At 42.6% G+C, this 15,115-nt stretch overlaps 3 protein-coding genes across 5 annotated transcripts in view; 1 reads left to right on the plus strand and 2 right to left on the minus strand.

The window, feature by feature from the left end:
• CHRM5 (cholinergic receptor muscarinic 5) overlaps positions 1-15,115 on the minus strand; it is an 81,612-nt gene that overhangs the window by 42,851 nt on the left and 23,646 nt on the right. The gene's annotated exons all lie outside the window — the stretch shown is intronic.
• The window catches only part of AVEN (apoptosis and caspase activation inhibitor), a 189,495-nt gene that overhangs the window by 42,569 nt on the left and 131,811 nt on the right, over positions 1-15,115 (plus strand). For all 3 annotated transcript variants that reach the window (XM_089310021.1, XM_051822123.3, XM_051822122.3), the window contains one exon: positions 10,857-11,034. In XM_089310021.1, the coding sequence (XP_089166147.1) occupies positions 10,857-11,034 (178 nt within the window). The remainder of the gene's footprint in view (positions 1-10,856; positions 11,035-15,115) is intronic.
• LOC108178276 (H/ACA ribonucleoprotein complex subunit 3) lies at positions 389-679 on the minus strand. The gene has a single exon (XM_051822128.3). The coding sequence runs from the start codon at positions 648-650 to the stop codon at positions 456-458; it is 195 nt and encodes a 64-aa protein (XP_051678088.2). The 5' UTR covers positions 651-679; the 3' UTR covers positions 389-455.

The following is a 15,115-nucleotide window of genomic DNA, read 5'->3' on the forward strand; positions in this document are numbered from 1 at the left end:
TTGGGCCATATTTTACTGTTTTCCCAGGCCATAGCAGAGATCTTGACTGGAAGAGGAGCAGTTGGGGCTAGAATTAGCACCCAAATGGGATGCCAGTGCTGAAAGCAGAGGATTAACCTACTGTGCCATGGCACCAGCCCCTCCAACTAACCTTGAACCTTGGATTCTGCCTTAAATTCATTTTTTGTTCATAAATTGTGGGTTTCTGTTAGAGCATATATTTGTATGCTCATAATCGTTGTATCTTTCTGAATGACCCATTATTCTATAACAACTTTCTTAAAACAATTCTTAATGTCTTTTTGATTTTTTATTTAGTCATTGTAGCTAGCTTTTTTGGTTACTCTTGACATAGGATGGCTTTTTTTTTTTTTTTTCATGGCCGAGGTGGAGGGGGCATTTTTGGTTTATTTTACAAGGAGCCTCTGCGGAGCGGCAGGCGGTGGAGGAGGCCCTCAGAGCACAGGACGCGGCTGCTGGGTCATCAGCACCTTGAAGCGCTTCTTGATGGTGATGCGGTGTCGCGAGTACTTGTCGTCCGGGGAGAAGCGCGCAGGATGGGCCGAGCAGGTCTGCTGTCCCATAGGGTCAAACTTCTTCAGCGTGTACACCCAGTCGCCCTCCTCGTTGAGATAATACTGGAGAAACATGACGACCCGCAGCGCCGGCTCCTGCGCCACACGCAGCCCCGCCGGCCGCTCGCGTGCTCGCCCCATAGGATGGCTTTTTATTGCTATTTTTAACTTTGAATGTAATGTGTCTCCTATAGACAGCATATGGTTTGGATCTGTTTTTATGCATTCTGCCAGTCTCTACCTTTTGACTGCATTCCTTGATCTACTGACATTTAATATTATATAATATTATTGATATAATTAGATATTCCTGTGCCCTTTTAATATTCATATTTTATTCCTCAATTCTTTCTTTGCTGCTTTCTTTTACATTAAGTAAATATTTTGAAAGTAGCATTTAAATTGATTTAAGGTTTTTGTAGATTTTTTAGTCATTTTTAAAAAATATTTATTTATTTGAGAGGTAGAGTTACAGTGAGAGAGAGACAGAGAGAAATGTCTTCCTTCCATTGGTTCACTTTCCAAATGGCCACAATGGCCAGAGCTGTGCCAATCCGAAGCCAGGAGCCAGGTGCTTCTTCCTGGTCTCCCATGCAGGTGCAGGGGCCCAAGGACTTGGGCCATCTTCTGCTTTCCCAGGCCACAGCAGAGAGCTGGATCGGAAGAGGAGTAGCTGGGACTAGAACCAGCACCCATATGGGATGCTGGCGCCACAGGCAGAGGATTAACCCAGTGTGCCATGGTGTACTTTTTAGTAATTTTTAAATGATTGTTCTAAGCCTACCATATGTTTTAACTTAACAGAATCTGCTTCAGATTTGTGCTAACCTAATTATAATGATGTGCAGGAACATTGTTTCTGCATAGCTCTGCTCCGTATTCTTTCTGTGGTACCTTTGCTACAGTCACTCTGTTACAAAGCCAGATTACATGTGGTGATAATTACCTCCTGATACTTTGTTATGGCAGCTTAAGAAACTAGTACTGATTTGGTACCAGGAATTGAGGTTCTGTTACAAATACTAAAAATGTACAACTGATTGTGGAATTGTGTAATGGGTAAAAGAAGAATTTTGAGGCAAATGCTAGAAGTGACTGTTAAAAATATGGACACTAAAGGAAGAGCTGGGTAGGTCTCAGAAATGAGGAACATCCCGATTGCCCCTCTTCCAGTCCAGCTCTCTGCTGTGGCCTGGGAGTGCAGTGGAGGATGGCCCAAGTGCTTGGGTCCTGTACGCGCATGGGAGACCAGGAGAAGCACCTGGCTCCTGGCTTCAGATCAGCGTGGTGCAGAGGCCATTGTGGGGTGAACCAATGGAAAAAGGAAGACCTTTCTCTCTCTCTCTCTCTCACTGTCCACTTTGCCTGTCCAAAACAAACAAACAAAAAAAATGAGGAACGTGTTGCTGGATACTGGGGGAAAAGCGGGTCTTGACTGAAAGTGGCAGGGGATGGTGGTAGACTAGGGAGGGAGCTTACTGCTGTAATCTAGGGGAAGACAGTTACAAAACCTGGAGAGAGTGCAGTGTCAGAAGAGTTAGGGAAAAAAGGGCAAAGAAAACTGCACACAAATTAGAGGGACGTTGTGGACCTACGGGGAGAGACAGCTCAGGACCCCAGCAGCGAGAGCTTTAGCACCAGCTTTGGAGAATGCGGTGAGACCAGACTGCAGCAGCCAAGCTGCTGGCGATAGAGTTGTGACAAGAGCCTGGCGTGAATACAGCGTGGAGTCCTGTGGGGGACAGTGTACCTGCCAGCCTAGAGGGAAAAGAAGGGGACACATTTCTCTCCCCAACCACCTGGCACTGGGGTCCTGTAACAAACTGAGAGGGTGGGGCCACTTTGTACATGGGTAACCACTGCAGCAGCTGGTGTCCTCGTCCCCAGCAAGCAGCCAAGAGGAGACACCTGAGTTTGGGAGCATTGACAGGGACTGGGTGCTCATGAATGTGGGAGCCTTGTGTGCTGGGACTGTGAAAACACTGTGGCTGTGTGGGAGGGTGCAGCGTGTGGCTGGGTCTTTGGGCGGTCACTGTGGGTGGCTCCACACGTTCAGGGCTCCCTGATTCCCTGGCGAGGGTCATTGCTGTGGGATCCATGCACACAAAGAGGACTGCATGGATCCTTTGTGTGGTTCTTGTGGCAGTGTGAACAAATGTTGGTCCCACTGGGGCGACTAGGCATTGGTCTCCATTGAGGAAAGAAGGTGAGCCTGAGACTATGCCCACAGAGCAGATTAAACCTCCCCTCTGATTAAAAAAAAAAAAAAAAAGACTTAGCATGCTCAATTTGGGTGTCACCTTGGACACTCTCCTCACCCTGGAGCAATGAACAGAGCTCCTTGGCCACACCCAGCACATGCGTCAGGGTATTCACTAAAAGAGCAGACCACTAATCCACAGAGGCATAGTGCAAAGATAAAAGCCATCACAGGGGGGAAAAACAACAAGTATCTCCACACGTGCCCAGATATAAACCAGGCAACTCAAGACACAAGAATAAGGAAGACAACATGACACCTTGAAAGGAACACAACAACACTTCAATACTACAGTGTGAGAATGAAGAGATAGAAGAAATGCTGGAAACAGAATTTAAAAAACTGATCATGGGATTACCCAGAAGTAATCAGCAGCAAATCCACAAATTAAAGAAATCCGTATGTGACATGAGTCAAGAACATTTTCCCCATGAAATTGATATTTTAAAGAGAAATCAAAGGGAAGTATTGGAAATGAAAAGTTCAACAGAACAAATAAAAAATGTGGAAAGCCTTAACAGAAGAAAGATTGTCAGAAGACAAATCTGTGGGAAGTTTACAGTCAGACCAAAAAACAAAACAAAACAAAACAAAACAGTGTTGGAGATTTATGGGATACTATCAAACAACACAATGTACAGATCTTAGCAGTTCCTGAAGGCGCGGAAACAGACAATGGAGTGGAAGGCCTTTAGAATGAAATAATTACAGAAAACTTCCCTGATTTGGAGAAAGAAAAGGACATCTAAGTACAGGAAGCACATAGAATTCCTAACAGTCATGATCAGAAAAGATCCTCACCACGACACATTGTAGTCAAACTCTCCACAGTAAAACCTAAAGAAAAGATTCTAAAATGTGCACGAGAGAAACGCTAGATTACTCTGAGGATGTCCAATCAGACTCACAGCTGACTTTTCATCAGACACCCTGCAGGCTGGGAGAGAATGACGAGATATATTCCAAGTCTCAGAGAAGAAAACTGTCAGCCCAGAATACTGTGCCCTGCAGAGCTCTCACTTATAAGTGAAGGTGGAATAAAGACCTTCCATAACAGAGAAATTGAAAGAATTTGTCACCACTCTTCGAGCCTTACAAAAGACGCTTAAGGATGTGTTACACAGAGAAACACAGAAACAGGGTCATCGCCATGAAAGAAGGTGAAGGCAAAAAGTCTCCCAGTAAAAGTACAAGGCAAATCCAAAGTAAACAACAGGAACATTTATGGAAAAACAACAGGGAAATTGAACTTACTCTGGTTTTTCTTCTGTAGTTCTTTAGATCTCAAAATATCTTGTTACTGGGAATCTAGCCACATATTAAGGCAATCTGTGTTTGAATCTTTTTAAAAAGAAGAAATTACATTGGGCCATCCTTTTTCCCCTTCTCTTATTACATACCACTTGTGTGATCTCAGCGTTAAGTCTTACTCCTGGCTGGCGCCGCGGCTCACTAGGCTAATCTTCCGCCTTGCAGCGCCGGCACACCGGGTTCTAGTCCTGGTCAGGGCGCCGGATTCTGTCCCGGTTGCCTCTCTTCCAGGCCAGCTCTCTGCTGTGGCCCGGGAGTGCAGTGGAGGATGGCCCAAGTGCTTGGGCCCTGCACCCCATGGGAGACCAGGAGAAGTACCTGGCTCCTGCCATCGGATCAGCGCAGTGCGCCTGCCACAGTGCGCCAGCCGCGGCGACCATTGGAGGGTGAACCAACGGCAAAGGAAGACCTTTCTCTCTGTCTCTCTCTCTCTCACTGTCCACTCTGCCTGTCAAAAAAAAAAAAAAAAAAAAAAAAAAAAAAGTCTTAGTCCTTATGTCTCTGGGCAGAAGAGTGCATCAGTTATTTTAAATGAATTTTTTCTGTCTTTGAAGCTCAGTCCATAAATGTGGTATTGCCACAAAAGAAAACACTTGAGTTTGCATGACTTTGATACCTGAAAACTGAAATTGATAAGATGCATCATGTAATGAATTAGGTTTTGATTTCTGGATAAAATTAGAAATGAAATAAAGCTTTGAACTAATTACAGGATGAAAATGATAGCACTTATAAGTGCTGTGAACCTTTTTGTGTTTGAGGCATCTAAAATTTAAGTGTTTATAGCTCTTTCTCCTGAAATCCTGCTCTTCTCTGTGCTTCTTGCATTTACTGTTATTATTGATGTTGTAAAACAGCAGGGTTGAAGTGTCGTTGTATCCGTGTTCATTATGAATTCCACAGCTTTTCTAGTTAGGAAAAGTCTCAAAAATACTTTCAGTGTCATTTTTTTTGGTTAATATTTTACTCACTAATGGCATTTTTAGATACCTTTAATCATTTTAATGAAGTATCTATAAAAATTTAAAGCATTACATATTGTATTGGAACTAGTTAGTGAAAAAAATTAGCTTATTGATATTGTAGATGTTCTGGTAGTTATTTCAAAATTTTTAATTAAAATTAAATTTCAAAAATTTTAATTAAAAACTAAAAATTAGCTTATTGAGACTTATTTAAAATTAAATTTCAAAATTTTTAATTAAAAATCTTAAAACTAGCTTATTGAGACTGTACATGTTCCACTAGTTAAATTTCAAAATTTTTAATAAAGGAACTTTCGCAGAGAGGTTGATGGTATCCATTAAATTAGCTCTGTGATGTGGAAAGGAACCCTGGAAGCAGTGGAGGACGTGTGAGGGCAGTGACTTGCCATGGTTGTGGTTGTGGTGTGCTTGTACTTAAGTACAGGTAGAGACGCACTGACATTTGTGTTCCCAGTAATCTGGAGTAGTGTCCTGCATTTATCTGTACAAACATAACTATAAATTAGTGGAATCTACAAAGAAGAAACTTGATGACTACTGTATTTGGGAGCTTTTGTACAGCTAGGTGAAGTTTTCATGATATGAAGTTAGTTGGATTTTAAAGTTTACTATTATAAAGAAGACATGGCATTATTCCATGTACTCAAATGATAACTTGCTTATTGAGTTTCAGAAGAAAAATCACTGCGTTAGCTATAATGTTGAATTGGCCAGTTGTGGTATAAAGCTTAAATTTGAACCATTGTAGTCTAATGCTGCTTTGTGTATACTGTAAGTGCAACAGATAGTCTTAGCACTGAACATGTATTGATACCTTGCAAATAAATGCAACCTTAGATGTAGGTGTTTTGATATGCCTCAGAAAGTTTGAGTGTTCCATATTTTCATGTTTAAATTTGAGTTTTTAAATTTTTTACTACTGTTAATTTAAGTACAATTTGTTCAGTGGTTAAAACGGAGTTGTCAGTGAAGAAACTTAAAAACAGCCTCATTCACATAACTGCCTAAGTAAAAACTACATATTGTGTTCTATGTTCATATACTTTTAATGTTTAGGCTTTATTTTGATGATGTTTAGGCTTTGTTTCTGTTTAATAAGACTTTTTACCATTGATAAAATGAAGGAATGTATCTTTTTGAAGAGTTACATTCTGTAAATAAAAATTGGTTGAAACAAAAAGTGGCAGGGAACGTAGCCTCAGTTGTGTTCTGTGGTGTGTGTGGCAGGGTTGCTGACTCTTGTGAGAGTACAGAATTGTCCTGTCAGTCCCTGTCAGTGGGAAGTTGATGGTCTACTCTTTCTTATTTTCTTTTCTTGACTGTGATTTTAATGCTATTGCTTGAGGTGAATTAAGAAGTGATATGGGCTGGCACCGTGGCTCAATAGGCTAATCCTTCGCCTTGAGGCGCCAGCACACCGGGTTCTAGTCTCGGTTGGGGCACCGGATTCTGTCCCGGTTGCCTCTCTTCCAGGCCAGCTCTCTGCTATGGCCAGGGAGTACAGTGGAGGATGGCCCAAGTGCTTGGGCCCTGCACCCCATGGGAGACCAGGAGAAGCACCGGGCTCCTGGCTTTGGATCAGCGCAATGTGCCGGCCGCAGTACGACGGCCGTGGCAGCCATTGGAGGGTGAACCAACGGCAAAAGGAAGACTTTTTTGTCTTTCTCTCTCACTGTCCACTCTGTCAAAAAAAAAAAAAAAAAAAAAAAGTGATACGACAGAAACATTTTATAATATGCCAGCTATGCTGGTAAATAGTTTGGTAAAGAAGAGGTTGTAATTGTTGATTATGATGACTTTTCAGATCTTTGTGGATTTAACAGGTTTGAATCTCACTTCTCTGGTTAGTTGAATGTAGGTTACAGTTCCTTATGGTAATACAGTTCTTTCCTCAATTACCTAGAACAAGGGTAAAAACTTACACTTTGTAAGTAAAACTACCAATTTTCTTTTCCAGTCTCCTAGATTAATCTCCTATGTACATAAATGCTTGTGGATGTCTTGTCCCATGTTTAATTCTCCTCCTCCCCCTCCTTCCCTCCTCCTCCTCCTCCCCTTCCTCTCCCTCCTCCCCCTTTTCCCCCTCTTCCCCCTTCCTTTCTAGAGAATGCTACACTGTTGTCCAATTAGTAGTCATGGAATAAATTTTCTCATCTCCATTCTGCAGGGTAGGTGAAGTGAAATTGACTCTTGGCTATAGGAAGAACTGCAAAACATCAAGCTACCTTTTTTTCCCATTGGGAATCTGACTTTGTACTAAGTGGACTGTATGTGTGTGTGTGTGTGTGTGTGTGTATTTGTGTATTTGTGTGTGCACATTGTTGAAGGTGATAGCCCAGCAGTAGTTTGATCTTATAATGGGTCTTTAGCTTGTTAACCTAATTGGGTTCCTGTTACTTTAGGAACACTGCAACCAATGACCAATGGCCAAGTATGAAATACATTGATAACCACCAGACCAATTTTGTAATGAGTCTAACAGAAAAATGATGCCCTTGTATTTAGAGTTTTCACATTGCTTTCATCAGTCTTTCCCTGTTTGCTCTGTTCTTTCTCTTAAAGGCATCTTAAAGCCTTGCCTGTTTGTGTTTTGTCCCAGATCTTTGCCTGATGTACCAAAGTTGAAATCTCAAGGAGTTGTTAAGATCGGTGTATCTTTCTTCAAGCTATACCAGATGTCTTCTAAACTGGGTTTGATCACTTTGGACTATTCTCCTGTGGAGGCTAATGGCAGGTCCTCTCATCCCTGTGTTTGTGTTTGGGTAATGAGATCCTAGATCGATGATTGTGCTGATCTGGGATTAGTGAGTCACAGATCTGTATGAGACCCAGCCTACCCTAACACGTGGTAAGTGTTACGTGATGCAGTGGAAGGCCCACTAATTCCATGTAGGGCTCCTGCCTTCTGTTTCTGTGCTGTTTCGCTGTGTTAGCTCCCCAGGTGTTTCAGATCATAATGCTCTTTCCAACCAAGATAATTATTTTGCCTAGGTTTACATTTTTGCCCTGTTTCATGGCTATGTTCTAAGGTTTATGCTAACCAGAGAACCCTCCATGAATTGTATTTACCCAGTGGACCAACCTGAGAATATTGGATTTTCCCGGATTAAATCGTTGCTAGTATTTTCATTCTAGTTCTATACCCCCCGATTTTCCTCAGTTACAAAGCTGTTTTCTTTAAAATGTTTCTGATGTCTGTTATGTTTAAAAAATTTATCTGTTACTTATAAGACAGATCTCATCCAGTCACATAGTGTTTAGGCTGCCAGCATCTTTTGGTTCTAAGACACTTGCACACTGGAGGGAAACCAGCAGTCCTTATATTATAATGTCGACTGCTGTGTTTTTGGCTTGACAAGGAAGTTTTTATGGTATTTGAGGCCTGAAAGTGATCTTGAAAGGTCAGTTACACCATCATATCACAAAAGCTCTTGAAACCTGATTGAGATAAAGATTATTGACTAGAGGTAAATTTCTTAAGTGAGTGGCTGTTGGGAAAATTTACAAGTGAGCCAAAATAACACCATACCTACACTTCCTGTGTGAAGCGATGGGGCCACATCTGCATAGGGAGTGGGTCAGACTTCATCACCCAGGCCCTCTGGCCCATCCTGGCATGACTCATGTTGGTTCATCTACTTACCTGCCCTTTGATGTGGTGTGACGTAAGGCTCAGAGCACCATCTATGATGTACTTGAGCCAGAAAATGTTTAACTTTGTTGAGCATTTTGATTTCTTTTAGATTAGCTTATAGGTAATAAGATTTTAAAAAATCTACAAATAATACCACACAGAAGATGGCTTCTTTCATGTTTTGCCTGGCGTGGCCTTGTCAATAAATCAGTGCCATAAAATTAGGGACTGTGCTAGATTCAAAACATTTCAAGGGAAGATTAGATCTAATGTGTAGTCCTGAATTGGATTGTGGTCTGGAAAAATCAGCTGTATAGGAAATTTGGAAATAGTTTGGTACATGAAATGAAACTTACCGGAATGGAGAGATGGAAAACAGCAATTTTAAAAACCTGGTTACCAGAAAAAAAGGATGTATAAATAAATATGTGGAAGACCTGGAAGCATATGTACTAAGTTGTTAATGGTACTCTGGGGTGATGGGAATGTCGGGTTTTTATTTTAGATTTTGCTTATCATTTCTTCCTACTCTTCTGCAAGGCATATGATCTATTTGTGTGTTTATGCTTATTTTTAAAAAACGAAAGTCCATACTAATACATTTTGTATAGATATGTTTTCTAATACACTTTTTAAATAAGGATTTTATAATCTTTGGGGCATTTCCTTAAAATTTGTTTGGATTCCACAGATATCTCTTGTTAAAAAATATGGTATTTTATTATGGAAATTTTCAAACTCATGCAAAATTAGATAGAATGAGTTTCCGTGTAGCAGTTCTGCTTCAGCCACTCTGTCACACAGTTTAATTTCACTTCTCCCCGCTGTCCTGCTCTACCCTCTGTTTTGAAGCCAGTCCCACATGTTGTTGTGGTTTCATCCCTAGAGAGTTTCGTGTTTATATCCCAAAGGTGAAAACACTTAAAAGGCAACACCAGTAATCATACCAAACAGTCAACAAAATCCACAGTATTTACATAAACATGCAGTCATTTCCCACATTTCTCCGGTTGTCTCATGGTGACTCTTCTCTCTGGCTGGGTTGTCTGAATCGGGGCACACATAGTTCTCTACGTGACACTGGTGATGTCCTGGTCAGCTCTTCTGACTACAGGACTGTCCCATTCCCCTGCCATTTTTCCTCCCCTTGCAATTTGTGTTGAAACAGAGCCCTTAATGGCTTAGAATTTCTCATAATCTGGATTTTCCTGTTTGCTGTCTTAACCTTTTACTGCCCAAGGCTGAAAACTCTTTTCTAAAATATCTCTGAGAAGGGTCCCCATATATAAGCTTATAAAGCACATTTATGGAATATGTCCGTAAAAATCTGCATCGAAAGGCAGAGTTGATATTGGTCCTACTGCCCTTTGCATTTAAGACTGACAGCCTTATTTCTTTTTTTTTTTTTCTTTTAATTTTTTTTTATTTTTTTGACAGGCAGAGTGGACAGTGAGAGAGAGAGACGGAGAGAAAGGTCTTCTTTTGCCGTTGGTTTACCCTCCAATGGCCGCCGCGGTTGGCGCGCTGCGGCCGGCACACTGCGCTGATCCGATGGCAGGAGCCAGGAGCCAGGAGCCAGGTACTTCTCCTGGTCTCCCATGGGGTGCAGGGCCCAAGCACCTGGGCCATCCTCCACTGCACTCCCTGGCCACAGCAGAGAGCTGGCCTGGAAGAGGGGCAACCGGGATAGAATCCGGCGCCCCAACCGGGACTAGAACCCGGTGTGCCGGCGCCGCTAGGCGGAGGATTAGCCTAGTGAGCCGCGGCGCCGGCCGACAGCCTTATTTCAACTACATGACACAACTGTTGACTTAAGATTGAAAGGGACTGATTTTGCAGATATCAGTTACACAAATATTTAGGCAAGAACTTGCCAGCTTTCCTTCTCCATGCTCATCAAAAGAGTTTACCCTGAAAGAAGAGGCTGGTATAATGGGACTCTCTCAAAATACTATTTAATATCCTCAGACAACTTGCTGTATGAATTTGCTCTTTATTGTGAAACCTGTGTCCTTTTTTCTTAAACTCTCAAGGCTACTGAGGTCGAGATTTCCACTGCCTGCTTATTGATTTGTCTCTAATGATTGCAGGTTGAAGATGACAGCGATACAGAGACTTACGGAGGAGAGAATGATGAGCAGGGAAATTATTCTAGAAGGAAGATCGTCTCTAACTGGGATCGTTATCGAGATAGTGAAAAAGAGGTGAATAATGAAGGAGGAGAGTCTCAGAGGGGGACAGACTTCAGTGTCCTCCTCAGCTCCGCAGGTATGAATTCTGGTTGCATGTGGTACCGCGTAGCTAAAGCTGCATAGACATCCCTCTTACTTTGAAATTATGGTTTTTAAATTTTTTTCTTTTGTTTTTTGCTTTTTCCCCCCATTTTCTTGAAATTATGTTTTTATAACTGGGAAGATGGGCAAAGTGTACAAGAGATCTCTTATTTCCTTACAATTGTGTATGACCCACAATTACCTACAAAGATATTTGCCAGTTTAAAAAGATTTAAAGGATGAAGATGTGAGGAACAGAGAAATAAAATGAAAATATTTTGTTTTGAATTCCCTCTTCCCACAACTCTAGGTTGCTGTTAAATTCTGCTTTTCATCTGCCTGCACCAGAACAGTACTCAAAAAGTGATGCTTTCTCTTCCGGCATTGTGGAATGCACTTCTGAGTAGGAAAGAAGTGGCAGAGTATTAAGTTGTGAGTCAGAGCACAAAGTTCAGTGTGGTGTCATTATCACATGAGTAGGTGACACATGTAACATAGTCCCCTGAGATAGAGGTTTGGAGATGACATTCAAGATATTGACTGCACCAGGGCTAATAATCCTCCACTTGCCAGTCAAGGGAGTATTGCCCTCTTGTTCCTTGCATTCTGGCCAATTAGGGGGTTTATAAGCTGTTTTCTTCTAGGTCCGAGAAAGGAATGAAGGTAAAATGTGGACTGGTCAGTTACAGTTCTTATCGGCTTTCTGCCCGAAGATCTAGAAGGAGAAAATTGGAGTAATGCAGTGAAATTAGCATGCGTATTACCAGTGGATTTATTTCAACCAATTGTGTAGTCAGTATCTGGTAATAAGAGATACTGTGTGTTTGAAGGCAATTAAAAATTCTAGTCTAATGCAGCAGGCATGTCAACTGGTTTGTGATTTTGGTTATTTAAGCATTTTATTGGTAACTTATAACCTGGCACATGGCTCGGTTCTGTGTATTTTTCTTGTGGTCTGTCTTTGCTTCCTGATTTCTTAAGTGTCTTGTTTACTTGTGGTTTCTTCGAAGGTTGTGGCTGTCATACTTTGATATGTGCTTACATTTCTTCCCTATTCTGCTGATTACTTGTCTGTCTACTCTCACCACAGTGGGAGTGTCGAAGGGCTGCCTTGCTTTCTCCATGCGTGCTGCAGTATTGGTTGCTATATGGTTGGCTTTTGAGAGGTAGAGTTTGTTCTTTGATGACAAAATATTACGTTTCCCTTACATAGGTTGCTGCACTCTTTGGAATGATTCTGTATTTTAGAACACTGCCTTTATTTGTTGGCCATTTGGATGGCATACACGTAGCTAGGTCTTGCCAAATGGCTTCTCAAAGTAGAGATGAGCTAGAGTTCCTAGTGTTCCCCACTCTTGCCAGTACGTAGTACTGATAGACTTTTTAATTGTGACCAGTCGATTGGATGGTATCTGATTGTGGTTCATACAACAAGTATTTAAGTGGCTGCTGTTTCCAGCCGCTGTTTTAGAGGCTGATGTTATAGTGGGGAACGGGACAAAACCACTTGCCTCGTGGAGTGGATGTAGTGGGTGGAAACCAGAAAGAAAAAGAAAGCATATAACATGGTCAGTGGTGGTAATTGGTTAGGACAGAAATAATGTGAGGAGGAGCTGTTGTAGTTTAACAAAAGGATGCCAGAGAAGGTGGCGTTGAGGAGTGGTCTGAGGAGGTGAGGGAGAAGGCATTGAGGGTGTTTGCAGGGAGAATGTTACAGGCAGAGGGAGTAGCAAGGAAGGCAGCGTGGCAGAAGTGCAGGGGTCAGAAAAGCACTGCGTGGCCAAATCTCCTGGAAACCTGTAGACTCTTAGAAATGCGGACTTTACTCCGAGTAAGATGAGACGCCCTGGAGGGTACCAAAGACGAGCGATGCTTTAGCAGGGTTGCTCTGCTGTGCTGGAACGAACTAAAGACAGTTCCCACACAGTGTCTGGCAGCAAGGGGACCAGCTAGGAGGGTGTTGCAATAATCCTGGCAAGCAGTGATGGTGGCTGGGCCAGGGTGATAGCCAGGGAGCTGACGAAACATGGTGGAGTTCTGGATCTTTGTTGAGGGGAGAGCAGAGAGGGCTTGCAGATAGGTAGGTCTGAGAGATAGGAGGATGTCGGGGATTTTGACCTGAATAGCAAGGTGAAAGGAGTTGTCTATAAGTAAATGGGTAAACTATATAAGAGTTTAGTGTTGCTTGTTAAAGTTGCGATGCAAATCAAACGTCCTGTCAGCCAGAATTCCTGTAGGATATACGAGGCTTCTTTAGAAAGCTTGAGGAGAAATGGAATTAGAACAAAAGTTTTATTTTGATGCAAAAATCTTTTTAAATACACGCATAGCTTTTTCATAATTTTTCATGAACTTGTTGAAGACTCCTTGTATATATGAATTCCAAAAATTTTTTTGTATGAAAATAAACTTTTAATTAGTCCCCCCTCCCTGCGCCATGAATGGTTTGAAGGGCTTTTGTAGGTGGCTTATTCAATATAATTGAAAGGAGGTTTTGACAAAGGGAGTCACTGCAGAGATATAAGTAGGCTATAGGAAAAGCTCGGAGAGGAGCACCACATTGTAACCATCCTTTGTTGTTGGAACTTCGAAGGAGAGTCTGTCTGCACAGGGTTTGCCTGTAAGATGCATCACCACCTGTGGTCAGGAGGCACAGCCAGTGGAGACGACCCCACATGGAGAGAATCAGGAGTGAGTCCTGTAGCTGTGCACTCTTCTCTTTGTCTCCTGCCGGTGCTTCCATGAACCTAACCTGCTGGGAGCAGAAGGAAGGGCAGCCTGCTGCTGTAATGCACATAGGTTAACCTTCAGGGCAGCAGGGTGGAGGGGGTAGATCTGCAGTGGCAAATGGGGTAGACCCAGCACAAGATGCACAAGGAGAGATTGAGAAGCCTGTTAGATAAAGGCTGCTGGGGATTTAGCGTTGAGGTCTGGGCTGAGGTACATACCGGGTGTTGCCAGCCTACTGATGATGTTGAAAGTCATGAGAATGGAGGCATTGACTGAGGGGTTATTACTTAGAAAAGGACTGACCTCTGGGCACCACAGTGTCTAAAGGGTTGGCAAAATGAGAAGAAACCAGCAAAGGAGATTGAGCATGAGTGCTAGAGGGGAGACGAGGTTTTTGTACTGCAGGGTTTGGGGGAGAAGGAGGGATCTGCATCCAGTGGCGGCGAAGGTGATGAACTGATCATTGAGTTGAACCATGTGAGGCACTGGTGGTGATTTCAAGTGTGCAGCTTTGGTAGAGTGGTGGGATAAGTTCTTAAATTTAAAAAGAAGGTGAGAGGAGAGACATTTGAGACAGCAAGTATAAACAACTCTTAATTTTGCGGAAGTTATTTAAGAAAGGAAAGGAGAATAATCAGCTGCTTGGAGGGAATTGGTTCAAGACTTTTTTTTTTTAAAAGATGGGAGAAACAATTACATATTGACTTGATGATAAAGATCCTGGAAAGAGGGCAAATGTGGGGAGCATTGAATTTCTGGTCTATGTTCTTTAATAGATAGATACCCATATACAGTCATAGCATATATTGGACAGGTAGACAGATTGCCTATCGCTAGGGGCTTGGACGGTTTTTCAGCTGCAACCAGAGGAAAGGCAGCATACATGGGCATAGATACAGGGAGGTGGGTGCAAGGAATAGGGGTTTAGTTTTCTCCGTGAAATAAGCTGTGAATGAGTGTTAAAGAAGAGGTGTTCAAAGTGTGAGGAGACAGGAGAAGGTAAGAAACAGTTGCGCAGGGAGTGGGAGAGTGAATGAAACAGGAAAATGAGAAACGGTCACTGGGTGGCGGGTCCCGCAGGCCCACTTGAGGTGACCTGTCACGAATTTCAGCTGAGGGTGGCTGCGTCTTTCCCTCGTTACTGCTCTACGCTGTGGATGTGGGCAGAGAGGAATGGGAGAGCAGGAGTTAATCCCGGTTAAAGCTTAGCTGGGGAAGTGCAATGGAGGGAGAAAGGATAGTGAGAAAGACTGACAGTTTTAGTGGGTTGAGGAGGGAAGTGAAGGCATGAGAGGAAGTGGAGGGCAGTACAGAGGTGTTGGTGTCAAGGGAGAGTGAGTTGGAAA

The sequence above is a fragment of the Oryctolagus cuniculus genome, chromosome 12, assembly GCF_051225735.1.
Source record: "Oryctolagus cuniculus isolate XC-2025 breed Fujian yellow rabbit chromosome 12, ASM5122573v1, whole genome shotgun sequence".
In the NCBI taxonomy this organism is placed as follows: domain Eukaryota; kingdom Metazoa; phylum Chordata; class Mammalia; order Lagomorpha; family Leporidae; genus Oryctolagus; species Oryctolagus cuniculus.

What these genes read in the sequence shown, in the direction of transcription:
- LOC108178276 (XM_051822128.3), bottom strand. Translation starts at nt 650, where the DNA reads ATGTTTCTCCAGTATTATCTCAACGAGGAGGGCGACTGGGTGTACACG.